We start from the raw sequence: 26,584 nt of genomic DNA on the forward strand, positions 1-26,584 counted from the left end.
AATAGGCATTTATTGTTTATAGACAGTTTTTCTGTCAGACTGTTGGGATCATATCAGTAATATAAGGAGAGGTCTCAGTGCAGTTGTACATTTCCGGGTCAGTCAGAGCTGAGGTAAATAAAGAGCGAGGCCATTACTACAGGTGTCACACTGAGCTTTGCCAAACTCCTCCCACCAAATAACGCTGCACTTTAGGGTTTTATAATGATTTTATTTCAACTCTACACTGCACTTTAGGGTTTTATAATGAGTTTATTTCAACTCTACACTGCACTTTAGGGCCTCAGCTCTTTTGGTTGGACCAGTGGATTTATCCTCCTCTATATGAGTTTGTGCCTCAGTTTGAGTCCTGGGGACAGACTGGTGGGAGGAGTAAGCGGGGGATCAGCTGACGGAGAAGGAGGAGTCGGGGGAGGAGTCCGGTTCAGCCCCGCAAGTTAAACAGCTCGGTGTCTGTGGGATGTGACTCGTGAGGGAGAAATCCCGGGTCACTATGAGTAAAGGAACGGGCTGCGGCCTGAGGTCGCCAGTGGGTTTCCTGTCACGGAGGAGGCTGCACGGCGACCCCCTGATGAAGGAGGATTTCCAGAGGAGGAGGCTCCAGGCCTGTAGGAACCTGTACAAGAAGGACCTGCTCGGACACTACGGCTGTGTCAATGCCATCGAGTTCTCCGGGAACGGGGGTCACATGTTGGTGTCAGGCAAGTGGCAATGTCTCCTCCTTACTCTTTATACCATCCCCCCCCTCCTCCCTGTGTCTTCTTCACTCGCACTGGAAATGTCACACCCGGACATTGGCTGTTTGTCTCATTGTAACATTGTGTGTGTGTGTGTGTGTGTGTGTGTAGTATGACAAGGTGTGTGTATGTATGTGTGTGTCATTGTGTGTCAGGGTAACATTGTGTATATGTGTGTGGTAAGACAAGGTGTGTGTTTGTGTCATTGTAACATTGTGTGTGACAGTGTGTGTATAGTATGACAAGGTGTGTGTGACTGTGTGTGTAGTTAGAAAGGGTGTCATTGTGTGTGTGTGGTAATACAAGGTGTGTTTATGTGAGTGTATGTGTCAGTGTAACATTGTGTATATGTGTGTGTAGTAAGACAAGGTGATATCACTGACACAGGGGCTTCCCAATATGCAGCCTTTAGCAGTGACACAACTACAACTCCCAGTAGTCTTCACTGTTAAAGGGATCCTGTCATCGGAAAACATGTTTTTTTTCCCCCCAAAATGAATCAGTTAATAGTGCTGCTCCAGCAGAATTCTGCACTGAAATCCATTTCTCAAAAGAGCAAACAGATTTTTTTATATTCAATTTTGAAATCTGACATGGGGCTAGACATTTTGTCAATTTCCCAGCTGACCCCAGTCATGTGACTTGTGCCTGCACTTTAGGAGAGAAATGCTTTCTGGCAGGCTGCTGTTTTTCCTTCTTTATGTAACTGAATGTGTCTCAGTGGGACCTGGATTTTACTATTGAGTGTTGTTCTTAGATCTACCAGGCAGCTGTTATCTTATGTTAGGGAGCTGCTATCTGGTTACCTTCCCATTGTTCTGTTGTTAGGCTGCTGGTGGGGGGGGAAGGGAGGTGGTGATATCACTCCAACTTGCAGTACAGCGGTAAAGAGTGATTGAAGTTTATCAGAGCAGAAGTCACATGACTGGGGGCAGCTGGGAAATTGACAATATGTCTAGCCCCATGTCAGATTTCAAAATTGAATATAAAAAAATTTGTTTGCTCTTTTGAGAAATGGATTTCAGTGCAGAATTCTGCTGGAGCAGCACTATTAACTGATGCGTTCTGAATTTTTTTTTTTTCTTCCCATGACAGTATCCCTTTAAGAAAATCTGAAAATTTCTAATTCACAAATTTTACAGAATTTATTCAACCCCGAGGTTGGAAAAGTCAGAATCAGAAAATCCAGCATCTCAGACCAGTCGAGGTTGCATATAAGTCAATGGGTGAAGTCACAATGATGTTTTTGATGTGTGCTGGGTTTTATGAAATACCCCGAAGTTTTTCTGAGTTTTCAGGCAAAAATCGGAGTTTTCGGGTGAAAAATCTGAAAATATCGGATGACAAGTCTGAAAAAAATCGTTGATATCGAATTGTCTGGAAAATGTAATAATAATAAATAAGTGTAAAAGACCCTGAGCGGATTTATCGGAGTTTGTAGCAGAAAAGATTGAATTAAATTCGGAATTTGATAAATAACCTCCATTGAGTGTAGCAGAAACATCTCATGTTTAATTCTGTTCCCAGCAAAGGATATGTTTACTACTATTCACTTGGAAAAACAACAAAAGCTTCCATCTGAACCAGGGGCACTCAAACCACTAAGTAGAGTCCTGCGTTGGTCCATTTTTTGAAACACGTACCCAACCTGCAATCCTCAACCCAGAACCGCATTCTTACTCGCTACCCGACCCGCAAATACCTTATCCGGAACCGGAAACCGCTGACTATCAAGAATCAATGGGAAGGTAACCAGATAGCAGTTCCCTAACACAAGATAACAGCTGCCTGGTAGATCTAAGAACAACACTCAATAGTAAAATCCAGGTCCCACTGAGACACATTCAGTTACATTGAGAAGGAAAAACAGCAACCTGCCAGAAAGCATTTCTCTCCTAAAGTGCAGGCACAAGTCACATGACTGGGGGCAGCTGGGAAATTGACAAAATGTCTAGCCCCATGTCAGATTTCAAAATTGAATATAAAAAAATCTGTTTGCTCTTTTGAGAAATGGATTTCAGTGCAGAATTCTGCAGGAGTAGCACTATTAACTGATGTGTTTTGAAAAAAACATGTTTTCTGATGACAGGATCCCTTTAAGAAAACACAAATCTTACGTGATCTTTGCATTTGGAGTTTAGTAAATACTAAAACCCTTACTGTTTATTTTCTGAATTCCGCATAAGATTGAAGACAATAAAACATGAAATATGGCAATTGATACTCTAGTGTTATTTTCTTGAAAGGTTTTCGTTTGGCCTCAAGCAAAGTCAGATTTCAGAGTTCAATATAATCTTTAAACCTTGCAACAACCTTGGGTGTTGTGCTTAAAGGGGATGTTCACCTTCTAAACACTTTTTTTCAGTTCAGTTGTTTTCAGATTGTTCCCCAGAAATAAAGAGTTTTTTCAATTACTCTCCATTATTTATTTTTTACTGTTTTTCAAAATCTAAGATTAAGGTTGAATTTTCCTGTCTCTGGCGTTTGAGTCTGACGGCTCAGTAATTCAGGTGCAGAATCTAAACTGTTACAATTTGCTACAATTAGTTGCTGCAATAAGTTGATACATTTCTCAGCAGCATCTCTGGAGTATTAGCAACTATTGTATCAATTCTAACAGCTGCCTTTAATGAAACTCAGAGATTCTGATCAGCAGGGACAAAGATAAGAAATGTATCAATTTAGATTAATTTACAGGGTCAGCGACCCCCCTCCCAGAGCTGCTTCAGAAGGTGAAAAATGACACTTTACACTTCAATATTACAAAAAAAGGTCACACATAGAAAATAGAAAGTAATTGGAAAAATGTGTTATTTCTGGTGATCTGTCTGAAAACAACTAGTTTTTTGAAGGTGAACAATCCCTTTAAGCACCGCAGCCATGATAAAAGCTATAGTTGCCATGTTTATCTCGGCTAATGACGTGGCAAGATGAAAAAATGCTTATCTTGCCACAGGATGAAGTGTATGTTTTAATAAGTGATTGCAAATGTTGATTTTTTTTCTAGAGAAACAACATGGTAACAAGTGGAGGGAATCACAGTAAATTGATTCCAATTATAATCGATGGAAATTGCCACGAGTATGACAATAATCCGTATCATTGTTATTTATCTAAAGGGTCCGCTCACTGCACGTCCCTGTACAATATACTGGAACAAACAAAGTACTAGCATCATTCCAGACTTGAGGTCAGCAGTCCCTTCCCATGTGAGCTTACACTCTGCAGACCATCCGATACATCTTTAATTGTATGTTGTGGTTTTGTGTGTAGAGATCTCAGCAGAGTGTGTATGGTCAGTAACACTGACTGTCTGTTGCAGCTTCATTAAATCTTACATTTGAACTCCCCCCTACTTTAACGGGCCATTTCAGCAAATATAATAAAAACTGCATTTGTGTTATTTTTATCATGGTGTGGTGTTTTTGGGAGAAAATTGGTCTGATTCTGTTTTTTTTTTTTTTTCTGCAGGAGGAGATGACCGACGTGTGTTGCTGTGGCACTTGGAGCAAGCAATCCATTCCAGAGCAAAACCCATCCAACTTAAAGGAGAGCACCACTCTAACATATTTTGCCTGGCTTTTAACAGCTGCAATACCAGGGTATTTTCTGGAGGTGAGTCACTGACACCCGCTCAGCATTCTACTTCATCGCTGCATATTTTTTGGCCCATCGAGAGATCGGGACAAGTGAGGAGCAGTGTTCTGTTGTGTCTTGACCAACATAACAACTAGGGTTACTTTACATATAGTTACACACATCTATTCAACACACACATTGTCCAGTTGAATTGCAGGGTGCAAGGTAAGCATTGTATATAGTCATTAACTTGTATAACATTTAAGGATGCCCAGAATCCACTATTTTGGATTCGGCCGAACCCCCGAATCCTTTGCGAAAGATTAGGCCGACTATCGAACCAAATCCGAATCCTAATTTGCATATGCAAATTAGGGGTGGGAAGGGAAAAACATTTTTTACTTCCTTGTTTTGTGACAATCGAATCATGCGATTTCCCTCCCTGCCCCTAATTTGCATATGCAAATTAGGATTTGGTTCGGCATGGCAGAAGGATTCGGCCGAATCCGAATCCTGCTGATAACATTGTTATGAATAATTGTGCATTAGATTAACACTTAGGGGCCTATTTATTAAACCTCAATAATTTTTTTTTTTTGGTCCAGTTTTTAAAGGGGGAGGGGGAAAACAACATGAATTTTCTAAATGTATTATGCTCTGAAGCTGCTAAAAATTAGAATCCATAAATACTCCAGCTAAAACCTGTCGAAATCATGTAGCAGTCAATGGCAGATGGTCCCTTTAACAACTGGGACATGTTTTTTTTACCTTCGGGATTCTCAATAGTTTTGGGCTGTTTGTGCTGGTTTTCGTCAATAATCTTGATAAAGTCTGGTTTTCTGTGCAACAATTTCAAAAAAGTCGCACTATTCGAATGGACGCTTGATTTTATCGCAACTTTTTGTTGCACTGATTTTTTTTTTTTTTAGAAGCTTTATTGGTAAATTAAGGGGATTTAGGTTTGGGAGTTTGGTCGAGAATACCAGTAACTGGCTCCCATACCTGTGCTAGGATACAGAGTTCATTGTTAAACACAGACTTTATGCAGTGTATGAATGCACATAATAATCCCTTTTACAAATGTGTTGTTATTTAATGAAAAAGCCCAATGAACTTGTTACACCTACATAAAAACACACTCAAAAAGCACTGGTATGCCAGGCCTGCTAAATACATAAATACTAAATATCGAACTCTCCGTCTCTTCCCTTGCTGATACAGTTCCCAACAGCTGTTAGTAAATGTAGGAAACTGTAATTCAGTAACCGCTTAAAAGATAAGTGTTGCAGATCCCGTAGGTACATCTTTGGAACCGAGATATATTATTAGCCTATTCTATTTGTGTTCAGTTAACTTTATTTTTATGTTCTACTTTTGTTTCCAAAATGAGGTAAGTACACATTGATAAACATGGACTTGTACAGAAAGTACTTTTCACCAACACAACATTAAACATAATGGGGCATATTTATCAAAAGTCGAAGTTAAAAAAAAACGTCTGACTTCGAATTCAAAAAGACCAATCGAATGGAGGTCGAAGTGGGCCAAATTCGGCCTACTTTGAATCGTACGATCGTAATTTGATCAAAGTTTTTTAACTTCGATCTCCCAAACTCCCCCAATTGCCTCCATACAGGTTCTAGGAGGTCCCCCATAGGCTAAAACAGCACTTCGGCAGCTTTTAGGTGGCAAATGGTCGAAGACGAAGTTTTAAAGAGACAGTACTTCAAAAAAAATTCGACCGAATTATTACGTTTTTTTTCAACTTTGAATCGAAGTATGACTATTTCGTAGTACACAAAAAATAGCTTGAAATTCAAAGTTTTTCACTTCGAAACTTAACCTCGACCTTTGATAAATCTGCCCCAATGTGTTAATTCAAATCAGAGCAGGATCCGAACTTGGCAGCTGATAGTATACCTAAAGTGCTCCAGAGTTTGTGGCTGAGAGTGGAGCTTAGCTTCTCAACAGCTGCTCAGAGCCCACTGAGCATGTGAGTGTCACAGACACTTTCCAAGATGGTGACCCCCTGTGACAAGTTTGAAGTCCTGGATCATTGCTGCTATTGACGAGCTGAAACTTTAGGCTGGTGCTATAATTTCAGTTTATAAAATATGGCATTTTTAGCCACATTCATTTTTAGGGGTTAGTTCTCCTTTAATGGTTCCTAGGAACAAAGGATATGAAGCCAGATTTACACCAATCAGGGGTGAATCTTATTGGAGCGACTTCCCTTCTCAGACAGAACTCTTCCTCTTCAAAAAAATGCAATGGCTTGGGGTACTTTTGTTGTGAACACTGAGCTGCCATATTGTTCTGGTTGTCCCAGGCAACCCCCGTTCCATTCTGGGTGTGCAAAGGCATAGTACTGAACTTCTATACTGATTTATGTACTGTGCATGTTGCCAGTTTTAGTAGATGCAGGGGATGCTGGGGAATCTGGCCAGGCCGGTGCATATTTTGAGGAAAAGGAGTGGTGGTAGTAGAAAGCAACAGGCACTTCTCAGTGTTCTTTACTTTGCACAGATACAGCAAGAGTGGCCATACACATGCTTTTAAAGTTTTATTATTGTTCCCTGCAGCTCCCCTATACTTTGTTTCCGCTGACTAGCCGCAGTTTCCCCTCAGGACACATAATCCTCTATATAGCAGGGTCACAGGCTTTTCTGTGTCGAAACAGAACCTCACAAATTGTTATACATACCCAGATAGTTGGGCAGTTTGGTAGATTTGGACCATACTGCCCAACCAAATCTGTGCATAGATGGTCCACATAGAAGAACAACAGATAACTACTGCAAAATGTTTCCAGAAAGTAAAACATGGGGTGAAAATTCTTTTTCAGCTGGATCATAGAGACAAAGCTTAATTGTACTAGGAAATGTGCCAATCAAAGCTGGTATCATGATTTGGCGCATTATCAATGCACTTTAAGAATTCTGATGTAATTTTTTTAGTGTTAAAAGCCGGGGACCTGCTCAAGGGTCAGCTAATAGATGCCTCTCCATATATTTGGACGTTCTTTGGAAAGTTGTTGTGGACTAGAAATGTGCTGGGAAAAGTAGCCATGTTTTCTCATAGTTCCTAGTTACCATTAGAGCCTGGACAGTGTTTGCATGGGTTTCCTCCTAGTACTCCCACACTCCAAAAACAGATATACAGGCTATTCACCTTCCAAAGATGTTTTTCAATTGAATTGTAAAAATTAACAATAAAACAGAAGACTCACAGTGTAATAACTGTTTGACTTCTGGGGTCAGTGAGCCCCTTCTAAAAACCTGAAAGAGGCAAAACGGGAAGACACTTCAAAAGCGTAATTCAGACAAATAGTTAAGAATAATTAACTTAAAGGTGAACCGTTCCTTTTAAACTTTAATTTCAGAGAAAGCAACTGGTAAAGTACGTGAAAGCAACTGAACTGTAAAAACCCTTTAAAATGTTGCTGATATAACTGATCATCATGTGTGTCAGCGATTTAGGGATTTAGACTGTGAGCTGCACGGGCAGGAGCTTATGCTAAAGATGTATAACCTCTAAAGTGATGTGGAATATGTTGGCTCTGTATAAATACATTTGGAATAATTGTTTTTTGTTTGGTTACTTGCAGGCAATGATGAGCAAGTTATTCTTCATGATGTGGAAAGGTATGTAGACTGGGTGTCACCAGGATCTATACTGGAAATGCAAGTGACCATAAAGCTATAGAAGGGAATCATTACAGACCTACAGTATGTCTGTATAAAAGGACAATACACCCCCTTTTCATCATTGGTGCAATGAATAGGGCTTGTGTTGAACATACTTTTAATTAGGAAAAATCTATGTTATCTGTTTCGTGTTCTAGACTGAGCCGAATTTAAAACTGAAACTATAGCCATATTTTACAACAGGTGCCCTTTAATGAAACTTAGGGATGCTCTGTAGGGCCAAAGATAAGAAAAGTCAACTTAACGTGTCAATTTAGAACCATTTGCAGAGACTGCCTATAACAGAAGAGCTATTCCCAACATATTTCTTTTTTACTGTGGCCTAAGTTGGGGGTTTTCTCTTAGAAAGCAAATCACAAAAACAGCTTGTTGAGAGGCCAAAGCATTACATAGATGATTATGGGAATTGCAGATTTTCCAGTTTAGCGAACTTAGATTTCAGATGCAGTTCAGTGCTTTGACTTGTTCGGTAGTTCATTCAGTTGGGATTATGTAGAAAATGTGCATAAACATGATCTGAACTTCCAAAGGAAACCAGGATAGTTTATGTATGTGCTGCAGGAATAAGTACCCGAGCTCACAGTGTAATGCAACTTTCCCTCACTTTGTTCAATTGTAAAATGATCTGGGACTTGAAATACTTCTACTTTCTGTAGTGGGTGATGCACAGATTCTCTGTAAAGATTGCCATACACAGGCTGATAAAAGCTGCCGACAGACAGTCAGACGCTTATTGGCCCATGTATGGGGCCCTCCAACGGGCCTTCCCCGATTGATATCTGACCGATGTAGATCGGATAGGGTTAAAAATCCTGTCGTATCGCGGAACGCACTTGTTTATTGATGCGGTCCCGCTATCCGACCACACGTACTGTTGCTGCATTATGATCTGAACGTTGGGCCCCAGGGCCCATGATCGGATCAGTCCGATATCACCCACCTCAAGATGGGCATTTCAGGGAGAGATCCGTTCGTTTGGTGGTATCTCTCTGTTTATGGCTACCTTAAAGTGGACCCGTCACCCAGACACAAAAATCTGTATAATAAAAGTCCTTTTCAAATTAAACATGAAATCCAATTTCTATTTTTTATTAAAGCATTCATAGCTGTTGTAAGCTCATTTAAAAATCTCAGCTGTCAATCAAATATTGTCTGCCCCTCCTCTATGCCCGTGGCATAGAGGCGGGGCAGACAATTACTTTCACTTTCCATTCAGCACTTCCTAGATGTCACTGCTCTCCCCACATTCCCCTGTCTCTTCACCATTTAATTGTGTAGCCAGGGCATTGGGATGGACATCAGGTCCCTCATTCTGGTGCACAAACAAGATTCTGAGATGATACAAGGCTTTTCTTAATAACAGTGTCCACAAAAGGGCTCCTGCCTTCTTGTTATAATTATGAATTCCCAGACTGAAGGAAGCAAGATTCAAATAATTTATATAGTTTAATTAAAGTTCATTTTGCTTGACTAATGTGATAAAATAGGATTTTGAATAATTTTTTTGGGTGACGGGTCCCCTTTAAGAGCGTGGGGTTGGCTCAATCTATCAGCCTAAGGAGGGGTGGGGAGCTGGTCCCTGCAGCAGGCAGAGTGTCGTAGTTTCTTTTAATCTGTGGGTTTAGGTATGTCTGTGTGATTCAAAATAACATTTAGATTTATTTTTGTAAGTTCAGTATTTATGCACCTTTTTTTTCATAAACCTAAATGAATGAGCTCATGTAAAAAAGGTGGTTTATCATTTTTTTTGTGTGTTTTTTTTAAAACACTTGCTTTCTGTGCATTCCAGTGGTGAAACCTTGGATGTTTTTGCTCATGAGGAGGCAGTGTATGGTCTTTCAGTCAGTCCTGTCAACGACAATGTCTTTGCAAGTTCTTCTGATGATGGAAGAGTGCTCATCTGGGATATAAGGGAGTCTCCTCAAGGAGGTTTGTACAATTTTTTATATCGAATACTGTCTAGTATGGAAATGAACACTTCTGATGTACTCATACAAATGAGGGTAGTACATTTTTTTATTTTATTTTTTTTTATTTCTGATATCTGTTAAATAGAGCCATCACTCCAGTTGGGGGTAACAGTAGTTTTTTTTTTTTTTTTTTAAATAAAATTGCCCCCTGCCAGCATTAGGCCACCTGTGCTGGAGCTCCCAGTATGAGCGGCCATGTTGGGGCACATGCATAATGAGTGCTGTGATAATGTGAGGACGTCAGAAGCGCATTTGTTCATGCTCTCTTACTGACATGGCTACAGTGGGAGTGTCCTAGCACTGGCAGGGGGAGCAATTTAAAAAAAGAAAAAAAAAAAAGCTACGGTTACCCCCAACCGGAGTGCAGGTTGAATTAGCCCACATCTTTGGTTAGGGATAACATTTTTGCCCAACAGGTGCCCTTTAACTTGCTGAAACAAAATGCCCACTATCTTGCTCTTCCTTGCTCACTTTATGATCGATCTATCTATGTTAAGATCAGTTAGAATCCGAGTCCTCCTGGTGCACATCCAGTAAACCTTTCATTAGTGTATAAGTCTATGGATATTATATTCTTGGTTCTACTTTCACTGTCTCTGTGCATGCAAAGGACATAGTAGTAACCAAAAACTGACCAATTTCTGATTTCAATTTTTAGATCCTTTCTGTTTGGCACATTATCCATCAGCATTCCACAGTGTCATGTTTAATCCAGTGGAGCCCAGGCTGCTGGCCACAGCCAATTCCAAAGAAGGAGTCGGACTTTGGGATATCCGAAAGCCAAACAGGTAAGCCCCTGTACCTACAGTAAAACACACATCTATTCTCTCCTTTTTTATGTTACACATTACCATTTTGTTCGTCAACTTCAGGCCATTAGAAAAAGGAAATGTTAGTTTAGGATGGAACAAATCATAAATGATACATGTTCCACTGAAAATATTGTACAAAATTGCTGATATCTGTTTAATCTTCATATACGGTAGTTAAAGCTAAAATCGCATTTCTCCTCAAAAGCCAGAGAAAAAGATTTCAGCCTTGACTTTGGGATGGCAGGTTTTACTTTGCATCATTACATTTTTGGGGGTTTTTTTTGTGCTAGATGAAATGCCCTTTGCAGGTGTATTATTTACATGACATTTATACTAAGGAGTGCAAACATGATCAGAACTGTCTGTGGGCTAGTATTATGGCTGTATTATTTAAAGGACATTACAGTTCTGCATATACAAGTAAATCTAGACAAATAAAAAAATATACATACATTATACTGACCCATAATGGATTTACAGAATAATGCATGTTTTCCTATGGGGTTTTCATCTTCAGTAAAACAACGGTATGTCTAACAGATACTTGTGTGTTTTGAATTTATGAGCAAAGCCTTAACTTACACTGATATGTGTGCCTTCCCCCTGTACTAGCAAGTTTAGGGTCAGGGCAGATTCGTTGAGATTAGTCGCCGGGCGACGAAATCCTCTTTTCCTTGTGACTAATCTCCCCGAACTGCCTTCCCGCCGGCGGGATGGCACTTGGGTTGCCACCTGGCTGGTATTTTACCGGCCTGGCTGGTAAAAATTATGGTTTATCCCAATGTTATTAATAGGGAAAAAATATAAATATATAGGAAGGTCAGTGATCCCAATGTTATTAATAGGGAATAAAGATAAATATATAGGAAGGTCAGTGATCCCAATGTTATTATTAGGGAATAAAGATAAATATATAGGAAGGTCAGTGATCCCAATGTTATTAATAGGGAAAAATATAAATATATAGGAAGGCCGGTATTTTTTTCCGGAAAAGGTGGCAACCCTAGATGGCATTCGGAGCGATTCGTTTTCTGAAGTTGCCCGAAGTTTCCTCGTCTGGCAACTTCAGACGATTTCGGAAAACAAATCGCTCCGAGTGCCATCCCGCTGGTGATTTACATTCTAGCCGTTGGGAAGGCAGGGGTGGCAGTTCAGGGAGATTAGTCGCCCCGAAGAAGAGGAGATTAATCTCCCCGAATCTGCCTGTGTGCCCTGACCCTTATCTTCTCTAAGGAAATGCTCCTTATCTGTATGATAATCACCTGTAAAAAAAAAAAAAGCCACAAACAGACTGGCTATAACTGCATGTGTCTTCTGACTCCAAGTGCTGCTTTATTAGCACCCACACAATCTATACTGCAAAGTGAAGGAAGTTCAAGTAACTGATTTTCTGCAAATTTGCATTTACCAGCCCATCAACATACACAACTTATTTTGGCCCTTTTACCCTTTATCCTTTATTATCAAAAGCTGATAATTAAACATACAGCATAGGAGCAGATAATAAACCTCACCCCAAAGGCACCCATGTTTTTTCCACTGTGTGAGCATGTGTTGGTGCACATAAAGTATCTATGTGGATAGCACACTTCATTTTACATACATTCCAGTACTGAGTGCAAACAATTTTATCAGCTGCCTTTAATTAATTCTGCTTGTGCACCAGTAGGGGGCAGTAAATACCCAGTGTGGCATCATCTGGCAAACTCCTCATATAATGTTTTACAGGCTGAAATCTAAACAGTTTTCTAACAGGTTTTGACAGGAAAGCTTTCTAGATGTTCAAGACTACACAGGGTGCCGCATTCTTGAGATTTCTGTCCTTCCTTGGAAACTTGGACTCTTTTAACATGACACCCACTTAAGAAATCACTGTAGCTCTGGGGAAAAATATATTTATATATTTAGCACTGTTGTAAACTATCAGACAAATATTAATTATAGAACCATTAAATATTTTCACCCAGATACAAAGAACACTTTGATGCATACATTACCGGGTACAGCAGAAACCTGTTGCATAAGACTTACAGACTTGTTTAAACTCAAACAAAACGGCACTGCCCTGCGGACTATGTCTGAGTATGTCGCTAGATTTATGTATATACTAGATTTATGTATATACTAGATTTATGTATATACTAGATTTATGTGAAGGCTAGTGAACTGGCAGAGGTTAGGGCTGCTACTACAGAGAGAAATGTTTTACTAGACCATAAAATGCAAAAGATGGGTCAAGTTTCAGGGTAATGGGGGAGAGGTTATGTATGGCTTTTTCTTTCTATTTTTCAATAAATATGGCTTGTAATTGGTTAATAAACGAATACATTTGTTTTTGTTCTTTCCAACATCTTGGATCTTAAAGGGGTTGTTCACCTTCAAACAACTAGTTTTTTACAGATAGATCACCAGAAATAACAACTTTTTCCAATTTCTTTCTATATTCTATGTCTCACCGTTTTTCTAATATTTAGGTGTAAAGTGTCATTTTTCACCTTCTAAAGCAGCTGTGGGAGGGGGTCGCCGACCCTGTAAACTGTTCTAAATGGATACATTTAGTTGATACATTTCTAATCTTTGTTCCTGCTGAACAGAATCTCTTGAGTTTCATTACAGGCAGCTGTTAGAATTGATACAATAGTTACTAATACTCCAGAGATGCTGCTGAGAAATGGATCAAGGAATTGTAGCAACTAAATGTATTAACTAATTGTATCAACTAAATGTATTAAATAATTGTATCAACTAAATATATCGACTAAATGTAGCAAATTGTTACAGTTTAGAGTCTGCATGTGAATTACTGAGCTGTCAGACTCAAACACCAGATACACGAACATTCAAACATTAAACTTAGATTTTGGAAAAACAGTAAAAAATAAAAAATAGAAAGTAATTGAAAAAAGTCTTTATTTCTGGGGAACCATCTGTAAACAACTAAACTGAAAAAAAAAGTGTTTGGAAGGTGAACAACCCCATTTAAGAGCATCTGTGGGAGGGAAGTAAGCTCCACTTTAACTAAAAGACTGCAACATCTGGAGAAAGGGTTGGGTTTGTTTATACAGAGATCATAGTAAATTTATGAAAAATATATGTTTTTAAATGAATCAATAGGAAGAATATAGTTTCAACAAAAGAACTATATAATGTGCTTATGCTGAACAAAAGTGTAAATATAGGCATAGCCTGCCTGTTAATGTATATTAAATAGCAGATTATTTATGCTGTGTCTTTCAGCTCTCTGCTACGTTACGGTGGGAATCTCTCCTTGCAAAGTGCAATGAGTGTTCGATTCAATAGCAACGGGACTCAGCTTCTGGCCCTGAGGCGCCGCCTGCCCCCTGTCCTGTACGACATTCACTCACGCCTGCCCATTTTCCAATTTGACAACCAAGGTTACTTCAACTCCTGTACGATGAAGAGTTGCTGCTTTGCAGGGGACCGTGACCAGGTGAGATGTACTAAACACAGATAATCACAGGAGTGTCTCTTATTCAGGGATACTGGACCTAGTTGGTCACATTCTAATAGCGCTGATATGAATCTAGTTTGTTTTCCTTTAGGACTGTATATATTTTAAAGTTGTTATATGTTTTCTGCAAAATACAATTTACTAATGATTATTGGGGTAGAGTACTGCAGCGAGTCGGGTACCTGCGGGTTACCCGTAAAAACCTGCGGTACACTGCGGGTTGCGGTTCCGGATGTGGGTCGACGGTTCTGCGGGTTTGTGGGTCGGCCGCGGGTCTTCTCAATAGTGATTTTTACTCCTTTTTTCTGATCACGTCTACTTCCGATGATGTTACTTCTGGTTTACAATGACAGCAGTTCCTGTAAGGTACTTGTGGGTCGGGTAGCGTGTCCAAGCGGATAAGAATGAGGGTCCGGGTTACGGATTGCAGGTTGCGGGTACAGTTTCCAAGACATGGTCCCGCGCAGGACTCTGTGTTGGGGTACAGCTTTCATATATAGGAGGCAGACAGGTTGTTAGAGGTTTAATAGAATGTCTGAGCATAATGTAACAGTTACTAGGTGAAAAGAAGATCATTTTTAAAGGGGTCATATACCCACTGTTATAAATTACTGTCAATTTAGTCATAGTGCACTTCTGCATTGTGCATTATTTTTTAGATTAGATTATTACATATTAGGGATGAACCGAATCCAGGGTTCGGTCCGGGATTCAGCCAGGATTTTGCCTTTTTCAGCAGGATTCAGCCGAATTCTTGTGCACTGCCGAACTGAATCCGAATTCGCATGTGCAAATCAGGGTTACATAGAAAATCGCTTGACTTCTTGTCACAACACAAGGAAGTAAAAAAATGTTTTCCCCTTCCCTCCTCTAATTTGCATATGCAAATTCGGATTCGGTCCGGTATGCGGCCGAATCTTTCGCAAAGGATTCAGGGGTTCGGCCGAATCCAAAATAGTGGATTCGGTGCATCCCTACTACATATTAACAATATGAGTGTGTAAGTGGAGGCTTGGGCACTGGGGCATTCTTGAACAGTACTATCATGTAATTAGGGATGCACCGAATCCACTTTTTTGGATTCGGCCGAACCCCCGAATCCTTTGTGAAAGATTTGGCCGAATCCAAACCCTAATTTGCATGTCCAATTTAAGGGTGGGAAGGGGAAATATTTTTTACTTCCTTGTTTTCTGACAAAAAGTCACACAATTTCCCTCGCCACCCCTAATTTGCATATGCAAATTAGGATCCGGATTGAGTTCAGCCGGGCAGAAGGATTCGGCCGAATCCTGCTGAAAAAGGCAGAATCCTGGCCGAATCCCGAACCGAATCCTGGATTCGGTGCCATCCCTACATGTAATATAATATTTTTAAAAAAATATGCATTATTTATTTGCAAAGTTGCTCAGAAAAGCACTCTAGGTAATTTTATATTAAGTTATATGGATCGGTGTAAAATACAAATTTGTGATTATCACCTTATGCCCTACAAATAAGACTTGCCACGATAATGAAGGCCTTTATCTGAGAATAATGCTATGGATAAATGAGTAATGCTGACCTTATCGTATACAGTTAGTTGAAGTGATATATTGTACAATTTCCCTTTAAACAAATACAGTGTGAATTTGTAGATTCATTTAAGCAGGTCTCTGGCACTAGATATTAACCACTGAACTCTGCCCAAGAATAATGCTTTCTATTGTTCATTCAAGGACCTGGTTAACATTGCTGCTTGCAGGATATTTGTCTGTAATTAATTTTTACAGACATTTCACAAATCTGCTTTTATGTAGTTGCATTTTTTTCCCATGTCTTTCTCCTCTTGCAGCATTTACTTTGGGTGTTTGAAGGAATGTACCTTATACCTTTAGGCAGGGAGTCTGCCAAATTTAGCATGAACAGAGCCAGCTGTCAGCCCCAGCCAGGAGCAAGAAACGTTTAAATCCTTCTGCGACGACGAGAATTTATAATCCTGGATTTCATCCCCAGTTCCATACTTTGCATGCCTGTGGATTTTATTAGAGGAGCTTGCCTCAAGTAAATGAGGAATTCATGTCATCTGTCCATGAAGTATATGAAAGAGCACCATATACACAGTGGTCTGGTTCTCTGTATCAGTTATTAAAAAACACTTTAAACTCTTTTTATATCTTAAAATAGTAGGCCCCAGTATTTACCTTCTATGTTTGACATAGTCCTGATACATTAAGGCCCTCTTCCATGTAAGGCAGCGTTTTGCCTGCTGTAGCCTGGAGGCTTTCCCACCCCTATAATGATTTCCAGGAAAGATAATGTAGCTTCATGCCATGAAAACTCTTAATCTCGCTGACAAAAAACTTTTCGCTTTCAGGGCTTATTTGTATATCCCTGTACTACTAGTATATGCTCAGGACCTTATCAGATAAGTAGAGGTGTACCACCTACCCTGTAGGGCTAAAATACAGCAGTCTGTGTCCTGGCATATCCCCCAAGCCCCTGGAATGAGTGGAGTGTGAAAAAAGTGAGCTTGTAGTGAGTATAAAATAATACACTCCACGCTATCTACCTAATTATCTTCTGCATAGAATATAGGGGTAGAACTAGTGGCGTATGTGTAGTCTCAATAATGGGGGAAGTTACTTGGAGAAACCAAAAAATGCTCTCCCCACGCGGTCTAGATATAGACTAAAAATAATATGAACTTTACTCCAAATACTTAAAGGAGAACTAAAGCGTAACTAAAGAAGTAGCTAGAAATGTTGTACGTGATGTTTTGTGCTTCTGTACCAGCCCAAGGCAACCACAGCCCTTTAGCAGTAAAGATCTGTGTCTCCAAAGATGCCCCAGTAGCTCCCCATCTTCTTTTCTGCTGATTCACTGATTCACATGCTCTGTGCTGCTGTCACTTACTGAGCTTAGGGAGCCACTCGCAATATACAGTACACATAGAATAGAAATGTCACAATATAAGGCTGAAACTTCAGGCAACTTCGGAAAACTAAGGGCTCTGAGTACCATCCCGCCGGCGATTTACATTCTAGCCGGCGGGAGGCAGTTTGGGGAGATTTGTCGCCGGGCGACTAATCTCCCCGAATCTGAGCGTGTGCCCTGACCATTACCCTGTTAATTGAATTAATTGCAAGGTCCTCATCCTGGTTAAGAGCGTTGTAAAATAGCAAAACTTCCTGCTCAGTTCTACAGTGCAGTGTGACAGTAGTGATAGAACTGAGCAGATTAGAGTCAGAAGACGCTTTGTGCTTCAGTAAATCAAACTTTTGCTATTCTTTCTGGACCGAACTGCAGGGGGTTCTTCAGTTACACATTCATGATATTGACAGTGTAACAAGTGATAATGCATTAAAATATGAAATAAAAATGTAAATTGCACTCTGCCCAATTTTACATTGTTATACATAGGTTATATGCACCCTTTAAATACTTATGTAAAATTTCCTTACTAAGTTAATACTTGCATGCTACACAGCTATGATCTATGGGGGTGTAAACTAGATTAGATTACCTTTTCCAGTTAAAAGTGAGGGCAAGACTCGGCTGTCTTTCTCACTTAAAAGACAAGGGACACTCATTTGAAGATAGCAAGGTCCAAATCTTGGCTAAAGAAGACGCTTGTTTGAACAAGGCGTGAAAGAGGCGATTCATGTCAAGGTGGAGAAACCATCCCTGAACAGAGACGGGGGCCTTCGACACCACCTGTCTGCTACATTCAATGCTGTTCTAACATCTGTACCCCGGCGGATTCAGAACACTTCACACATCCATTCATGCAACTCTCACAAGTAACACCTGTATCTAGGAGCTGCATGACACATTGGTAATCCTATCACAGTAACTACACAACATGCACACCTCTGTGAGTTTCAGACATCACCTCTATGAAGAGTTACAATGTGCCAATGTGATTGGATTAGTGGAAGGGTTTACTGTATATACTCGAGTATAAACCGAGTTTTTCAGCCCCCAAAATATGCTGAAAAACTCTACCTCGGCTTATACTCGGGTCAAGCGCAAAAACGGTCACGTCTAAGAATAGTCGACGGCATCCAAGAATAGTCGCCGGCGTCCAAGAATAGTCACCGATGTCCAAGAATAGTCTCCAAGAATAGTTGCTGGCATCCAAGAATAGTCTCCAAGAATAGTCGCCGGCATCCAAAAACGAGACGCGGGCACCTCCAATGGGAGCAGAAACCCTCAATTTTTCGATTGAAACTTACCAGAAGCTGCTGCATTTCTAACCCTAGGCTTATACTCGAGTCAATAAGCTTTCCCAGTTTTTGGAGGTAAAATTAGGTACCTCGGCTTATACTCGGGACGGCTTATACTCGAGTATATACGGTATATGCTGACACACCAGTCAGTTGTACTGAAGAAGCTCTAGGATGAGTAGTGAAACGTCTTCAATGATTCCTCAGCAAGTCCAGTTGTTCTAGATTTACCTATACTAGATAATCCTCATATAGAAGTCTGTACAATTTGTATAATGATATCTTTTTGTCCTTCTCTAGCAGAGTCTGCTCATCAAATCTAATTGTTAAAGCAGATTGCCAGAGATCAGAACCCAGAGTCTGCTTTGCTCCTCCAAATGTACATGTTTACACAATATAATGTCAGGGAGCCGGGAGTTCCCTCCAGGGAGGTAGTCAGGATCAAGGAGGAAGCCCTCTTGAGGGAGCAAGGTCGCGGTATCCAAAGGGTTAAGCAGAATCAGTAGTAGTGGTCACAGGCAGGAGTTAACGAGGGCAGGCAGATCAGAAACAAATATCAAGAGTTCAGGCAGGGGGTCAGAACCAAGGCAGGAGCTAGAAACAGACTGGGAGCAGGAATCAGGAAACACAAACAGGAACCCAGGATTAATGGCAGCAAATCCTATTCTTGGGCGCCGTCACGGTGTTTTGGGCGCCCTTTTATGACGAGTTCCCGGCACCAGTGATGACATCATCATGCAGCGACGCTGCAGCCATGTGTTCAGCATGGGTGCCGCCATCTTGGATCTTCACTGTGAACGCCGGGAATGTAAACAGTGCCTTTGGGTACTTCTTGGTCGGGTACTTCTGGCAGTCCTGACATATACCTCCACTCCACGCTAAAGGAAGGAAAAGCAGAAGGGACGGCAACAACAAGGCAGGGTACAGGCTGGAGAGGGAGAAGACTAGACCTAAACAAAGGGCAAAAAGCAATATAAAATTGTAGTATATATTGAGGCATATGCCTCATTCAAACCATCCGTTCCATAGCCCTCATCGTTCCCGTCACTGTGGAGAAAAGAAGAGTTATGATGTGTGGCTAATAAGGGAATGAGACATACATTTGAATGATTGAGCTCATTATGAGCAGTGTGACATAAAGAGGTGTATAATTATAATATGTGAGTGGGAGAGAGAGAGCAGTGCTGTCAGTGCTGCAGTGTGTGGGTTGCTGGGAGCATCTTGCAATGTTTGTTTTGGTAAGAGAGAGCCTTGTGGGGAGGGTAGGACTGTGCTTGGAGAACACCGCAAAGAAAACAGAAGTAACAGTTTTTAATATTTTTCCAGGTATAATAATAATAATAATAATAATAATGAAGAGATTTTTATAAGTAACCATCATCTGCACCAATTCTGTTTGTGGGAGAACAAGACTATATTGCATTTACAATGTTTTCTCGTATTAACATTTCATGTTCTCGTTTTCTTCAGTATATCCTGTCTGGCTCTGACGATTTTAACCTGTACATGTGGAGAATCCCGTCCAGCCCAGAAGCAGGTGCGTGTATGTCCGTGTCAGTGTCAGTTCTGAGGATTGTTGTTTTTTTTTATTAATAGGCACAATGCCTGTATAACATGTCACCGAAGGGCACGTTTAATGGATGACACACTGAATAGTGTTTATTGGTGCTCTAGGCCATTACACATCGATCATCTGAGCCTTGTTTTAAAACCTTTGTTTGGTTATTTTTGCCAACCAGTCAAGAGAAACGTTTTGTGCTTACGGTACATTTCCATCTCAAATATGAAATGCAAATACAGCTCTGGCTAACTGCTTGCCTGTCTATGGGGCCCTGCCCTGACTTGTAGGATCTTGTAGGATCATACGTCAAACATTTGGTTTAGTAGTAATCCCACTGTGTGTACATACAGTATATAGGATGCATTCCTGAAGGCCAGTCTTTCAAAACGAACAAAAGAATACATATGAAAATACACACGCATCTATATAAATGGCGGCTAATTATTTATTGAACAAAATGACTAGCGTGACATTGGCCTTCCTTATACTAAATTTAATGCTAGCTTATGGGTGGGGGTGGCAAGGGGGATTAGAGGGGATCATTCACTGCCAACAACAAATCTGCTCCGTTTTACATTTGGAGCTCAGAACAGTATGTTCCAGGTTGTCTCTAATTAGGATCTTTAAGAGCAACGGTTCTGCCTTCAGCTTTAAGCAAACTTGGCAGACCTAATGACTTTTCAATTATGGACATACACTTGGGTTCATAGTAGCAGAGAATCCATCCTTTTTAGATTCAACCATCCAAATTCTGCACAAAAGATTCTGTGGGTTCCACAAGCAAATCAAAACCCTACTGTACATATTTAGATTTGTGCTCAATGGCCAAAAATATATCATATGTGAAAAAAATTGTTTCATTCACTTGTAAAATACCTCTTAGACTACACAATTGGTTAGGATGAATATTAAAGGGATACTGTCATGGGAAAAAATGTTTTTTCAAAACACATCAGTTAATAGTGCTGCTCCAGCAGAATTCTGCACTGAAATCCATTTCTCAAAAGAGCAAACAGATTTTTTTATATTCAATTTTGAAATCTGACATGGGCTAGACATATTGTCAATTTCCTAGCTGCCCCAAGTCATGTGCAAGTTGGAGTGATATCACCCTCTGCCCCCCCCCCAGCAGCCAAACAACAGAACAATGGGAAGGTAACCAGAGAGCAGCTCCCTAACACAAGATAACAGCTGCCTGGTAGATCTAAGAACAACACTCAATAGTAAAAACCCAAGTCCCACTGAGACACATTCAGTTACATTAAGAAGGAAAAACAGCAGCCTGCCAGAAAGCATTTCTCTCCTAAAGTGCAGGCACAAGTCACATGACCAGGGGCAGCTGGGAAATTGACAATATGTCTAGCCCCATGTCAGATTTCAAAATTGAATATAAAAAAATCTGTTTGCTCTTTTGAGAAATGGATTTCAGTGCAGAATTCTGCTGGAGTAGCACTATTAACTGATGCGTTTTGAAAAAAAACATGTTTTCCGATGACAGGAACCCTTTAAGCATATGACAAAATCTGAATTATAATATTGTAATCAAATCCCAAACTCACTCAAGGATTCTGTGCGACCAGAGTCCATAAGACATTGTTGTCCATAGGTTATATCTCCACACATCCACTTACTTAGTTCTCAGAAAAAATAGTTTTTATAGACTCTGTTCTACATTCTACTTCTACAGAATGCAAGGGGTTAGCTAAACACCTGGAGCAGCGATCCAACAAGTGGCTCGGGAGCAAAATGTTGCTCTTTGACCCTTTGGATGTTACTCCCAGTAGCCTCAAAACAGTTGCTCAGTTTTCAATTTGTGGCCAAAAGGTAAGCTTTATTTACATGAAAACTTGGTGTACTGCCAAACAGAGCCTCCCGTTGGCTGCAAGTTTACATACAGTAGGAGTTACCAATAGTCAATCACAGCACATATTTGGCACCCCCAGAAAGTTTTTGCATGCTTGTGTTGCTCCTCAAACTTTTTTATATTTCAATGTGGCTCACAGGTAAAAAGAAGATTGAGGGACCCCTGACCTAGATCATTGATTCTTTACCTGTGGGCCGGGATCTGAAATTGGGTTCCAGTGCTGTTAATTATGTGTCCCCATGGTCCCCTTCTTCCTGCAATAGCCAGTAGTAATTAAAATTGGCACTTAGCAATTCTATTCTCTATTCTCAGTCTTCTGTTCAGAGGCATGCCATGGAGCAACACCAGCTAAAAGAATTTTAAAATAGAGGAGTGAATTTTTCTGGGTCCCACTGAGGCAAGATCTGCTTCTGATATCATTTCAGATTGGGAATAACAAGATATGTAGTTTTATTAATGTTTCCCAGGGAGGTGTGCAGTGATGAAAAAGGTTTCCAGAGAATAACCACATAATAAAAGCCATCCAAACATCCCTGCAGGCAACATCTAATTTCCTTAGAGCAGAAGGGGAATATTACATAGATATTAGAGGCTTGGTTCTAATCCAGGAGCTACTGATAGCTATTTAATAAGATCATAACAGGTTTATTTGTTCTTGCTTATTTGTTTTGTGAAAGTGAAATAATAGAGAGAGGGCACGATACGGTGGTGCTGCAGGCTTTAGAATGTGCCTTTTATTCTAAATGCATATTTCTAACTGAAAGTTATATTTTTCTACTCTTCACGGAACTAGGTGGAGCAGGCAGAGTTGTCAATGGTGCTTTCATGATTCTAAAAGGACACCGTTCCATTGTCAATCAAGTGCGATTCAACCCTGACACCTACATGATCTGCTCTTCTGGAGTTGAGAAGATCATAAAGGTAGGTTAATAGGAGATGAGTAACCAAATGTTGATATTGTTGATAAGGATCAGGACACACCTTTTTGGTTGCTCTTAGTCTCTGTTATATTTGCTTATAATTGGGTTATAGGTTTATATGATTATATGTTTACACATACATACTCCATGAACATCAGATCAAACCAGTTCCCCTGGACCTGATCAGAACCATTTGAGTTAACTCAGGAACTAGCAGTGCAGTAACCCAAGAATGTATTTCTTATAGGAGAATTTGTTTCACAGTGTCTGAATTACTTTAATTCTGGTGTCTGTCTTAAGAGACTGGATTTCATGAAGGAGAAGACAGCGACACACTTTAACCCTTATATTCCTTGCCAAATTATTTTGTTATATCCTTTTGCAGTCTGTTAAACTCATCTTTTCCCCTCCACCCATCAGTTCGGGGAGATTAGTCGCCCGAAAGAAGAGGCGATTAGTCGCCAGGCGAATAAATCTCCCCAAATCCCTTACCTTACCCTAAGGCAGGATAAAGATGTATGCTACCACATCATAGGTACGTTGTAAAAATAAATTGTCAATATAGCATACATGTTTATTACCTTGCTGTTTTAACAAATGGGCAAAAGAGGCATTTGCCTAAGGCCCAATTCAGACTTTTTATCTGATTTGTCTCCTAAGGGATCTCGCTAAAAAAAGGCTAGTATCTTTACTGGCGTCGTGGGACACTGAACTAAAGGATAACATATTTTTCAGTAATCACCAACAATTGCAATTCTTCATTGTCTACCTAATTATATTGAAGTTCAAGTGTTTTAATCAGCTACAACACAATGCCCGAGGTCTAAGATGTTCACAAATTAGTTCTGGCCCTGGGTCCAATAATACCCTAAGCAGCCCTGTATTGATAGCTCTGTGTCAGCTATTCCGCAGAGGGGTAGTTATTGGTTCAGGCACCCAACACTTAACTTGCTGTCAGGAGAATAACTGTCATAACTTAGTATCAGTCAGAGCTGATTAATACACCCTGCCTGGCTGTAGTACTGTTCAGAAGCCTCTACATCCAATGGAAGCACCCCACATATAATAAAAACTCCTAAAATAAATTCAAACAGAAAAATTAAAATGTGAAAAAAAAAATGAATGGCCTATAAGCACTGATGTGGTAACTGTAAGGGTTCTTTCATTTTTGACATCTGATTTTCATTTTATTTATTTTTTTAATTTTTGCAGATTTGGAGTCCCTACAGACAACCCAGCTGCAATGGAGACCTTGAGGGTCAAGTTGATGATGATGACGATTCACGTTGCTTATACACACATGAGGAGTATATTGGTCTGGTTCTTAACAGTGGAAGTGGTTTGTCACATGATTATGCCAATCAGTCCTTACAAGAGGACCCAAGAATGATGGCTTTCTTTGATTCCCTGGTGAGGAGAGAGATAGAGGGATGGAGTTCTGATTCTGACAGCGACAGTACAATTCTGCAGCTCCACCCTGGAGTCAGCGAGCGTTCTGCTTATAGTGATTCTGTATCGTCAACCTCTTTGCCACCCTCACCAGTTGCCACACCAGGAGAATCTGATGAGGCTGCGGCTGCTGGAGACTCACAGAGATCAGCAGAGTCTCCTCCAATAAGATCTGAGTTGTCTCCACACCAGTTGAGAATGTTAGCATTGAGGAACTATCAGGATAAACGGCTGGCCACAATGTCCAACAATACAGATTCTGATGATAATGCAACTGAGACAGAAGCTGAAACTGAGCCCTTTTCTCGTCCTCGCTCTCCAAGTCCTGAAGAAGAAAGATCCAGCAGCAGTGACGAAGAAAACAACCTTAACGATCGCCGAGCCTCAATGAGGCAACGTAATGCACTTCGACATCAACAGAAAATACAGAGAGAGAAAAAAGCTAAAGCAAAATCTCAAAGCACACCTGCAGTTGTTGGAGAAGATGTGCATTACTATCCTCAGATTACAATGGATGAGCAGTCGTCTACAGAGTCCTCACCTGAAAGAAGGAGCCCCAGTGAAGTAGAACGTAAATCCTCACTCTGTTCAGACATTGACTCTGTTGAGAGGAAGATCTACAAAGCATACAAATGGCTACAGTATTCTTATAGCTCATATTCTAAAGGTAAGGCAGGAGAAAACTCCCACAACGGGGGAGAAAGTGAGGATGAAAGGCCAGGAACTAGTGGGAGGAGCAGTGTATTGCCACCTTTATTGGAAACTGAGAGCTCCAGTGAAATAACTTCACAAGATAGCAAAAATCCTCCATCAGAATACCAACACAATCCGTCTGTCCAGAAAGACTCCTTACAAGAAAACTATAGCAGCAGTCCAAGCTACCACCGTGGAAAGCCATTATGGTTTGAGGATCTAGAAAAATCTTGCCATGAAACTGCCTCTGTGGAGTGTCCTTCAGTGACAAAAAAGTTAAATGGAACTGCTTCCCATAAAGAGCTCACAATTTGCTCTGAAGAGTCACGTGGACAGTATGGAAGCAGCATGACACTGAAAAACAGGCAAAACCAGCAGCAGATCATAAACCAGCAACCCCCTTTACCCACAAAAGAGTCTCCCAGTTGGTTTAAAGATAGCATAGACAATGGCTTGGGGAGTGGGAACTCAGAAATAGAAAGGGAAGAGGCAGATCTTACCTGCACTCACCAGAGCAATGGGCACTTGCATCCCTTTCCACCAGTCTCCAGTAGAGATGGACAAAGCTGTGGGGACCAGACCATGAACTTTGTCTGCCCACATACTTGTGCCCATATTGACAATGTCAGCCTGCGCCAGGCTGATTTAACCCTGCAAAAGGAAACATATATTAAGGGCGTCTGCTCCAGTATGAGCACAAAAGGGGACTTCACAGCTCAAACAGACAATGGTGATCAGAAGCTTCCAAGTGGACTGAAAAGGCATTGGCAAGAGCATGAAGAATCTGGGGATTCTTCCCCAGAGAAGAGAATGAAAACCTAAATATATTGTTTTCCTTTACCATAAGTTAAGGTGGCCATAGACGTAACAATTACGATCTTTCTTGGAAAAGATCTTTCCAAGAAACATTGTTCATTTCAATACACATGTGTAGAGCTGAATCATTCGATATACAAGTAGAAACAATAGAATTTTACCTGTATCTGACAATTCAGCACTAAAACTATGACCGATGTTTGGGTACCCAATCAAAATTTTCCGTCCAGCCCGATTGCAAGCTGACCGATATCCAAGTCTTCTGCCGATATCGGTTGTCTCTTTTCCCACCATACAAGCACTGAATATCGTACGAAAATTAGTTTTGTACAATATTATCTGTGCGTCTATGGCCACTTTAAGAACTAAAAGTGTCCAGTCTTGGTCTGGAAAATGAATGACTAAGTGTATCTGAGTTTCCAGGCCATTCTTAATTTGGCTGTACTGGCTAAAGTTGAGTTTGCACTAAATATAAACATTGCGTCTTCTAAAAATATTTTTTTATAGCTTTTTCCTTTCTGAAATTCAACTAGCCATTTCCCCATTATGGGGTGTTTATTCTAAGGAGTAAACCATGGGTGCTCCTTAAATTTACCTTTAGGTATTCGGTGGTTATCAGCTGATGGGAGATTGCTTTGCTGTGCCATATAAGTGATCAGTAACTGGAAAAATACTCTTGAGCTATACCAACAACCTTACAAAAAAACAACAATATTTTTATGTATTGCCAAACCAAATAATTGAGTACACATAGTGAGCAACCTAGCAGATTAAAGAGTAGAGACTTCTTTTCCTCTTG

The 26,584-nt window shown here is 40.4% G+C and overlaps 1 protein-coding gene across 1 annotated transcript; it reads left to right on the plus strand.

Moving 5' to 3' along the window:
• Positions 1–342: 342 nt before the first annotated feature.
• Positions 343–26,584, plus strand: dcaf5.S (DDB1 and CUL4 associated factor 5 S homeolog). The gene is made up of 9 exons (XM_018232208.2): positions 343–701; positions 4,209–4,352; positions 7,924–7,960; positions 9,813–9,952; positions 10,652–10,781; positions 14,043–14,256; positions 19,953–20,019; positions 22,701–22,828; positions 24,040–26,584. Exons 1-9 carry the CDS (start codon positions 494–496, stop codon positions 25,789–25,791), a joined length of 2,820 nt encoding a protein of 939 aa, XP_018087697.1. The 5' UTR covers positions 343–493; the 3' UTR covers positions 25,792–26,584.

This window comes from Xenopus laevis, chromosome 8S (assembly GCF_017654675.1).
Source record: "Xenopus laevis strain J_2021 chromosome 8S, Xenopus_laevis_v10.1, whole genome shotgun sequence".
Lineage (NCBI taxonomy): Eukaryota > Metazoa > Chordata > Amphibia > Anura > Pipidae > Xenopus > Xenopus laevis.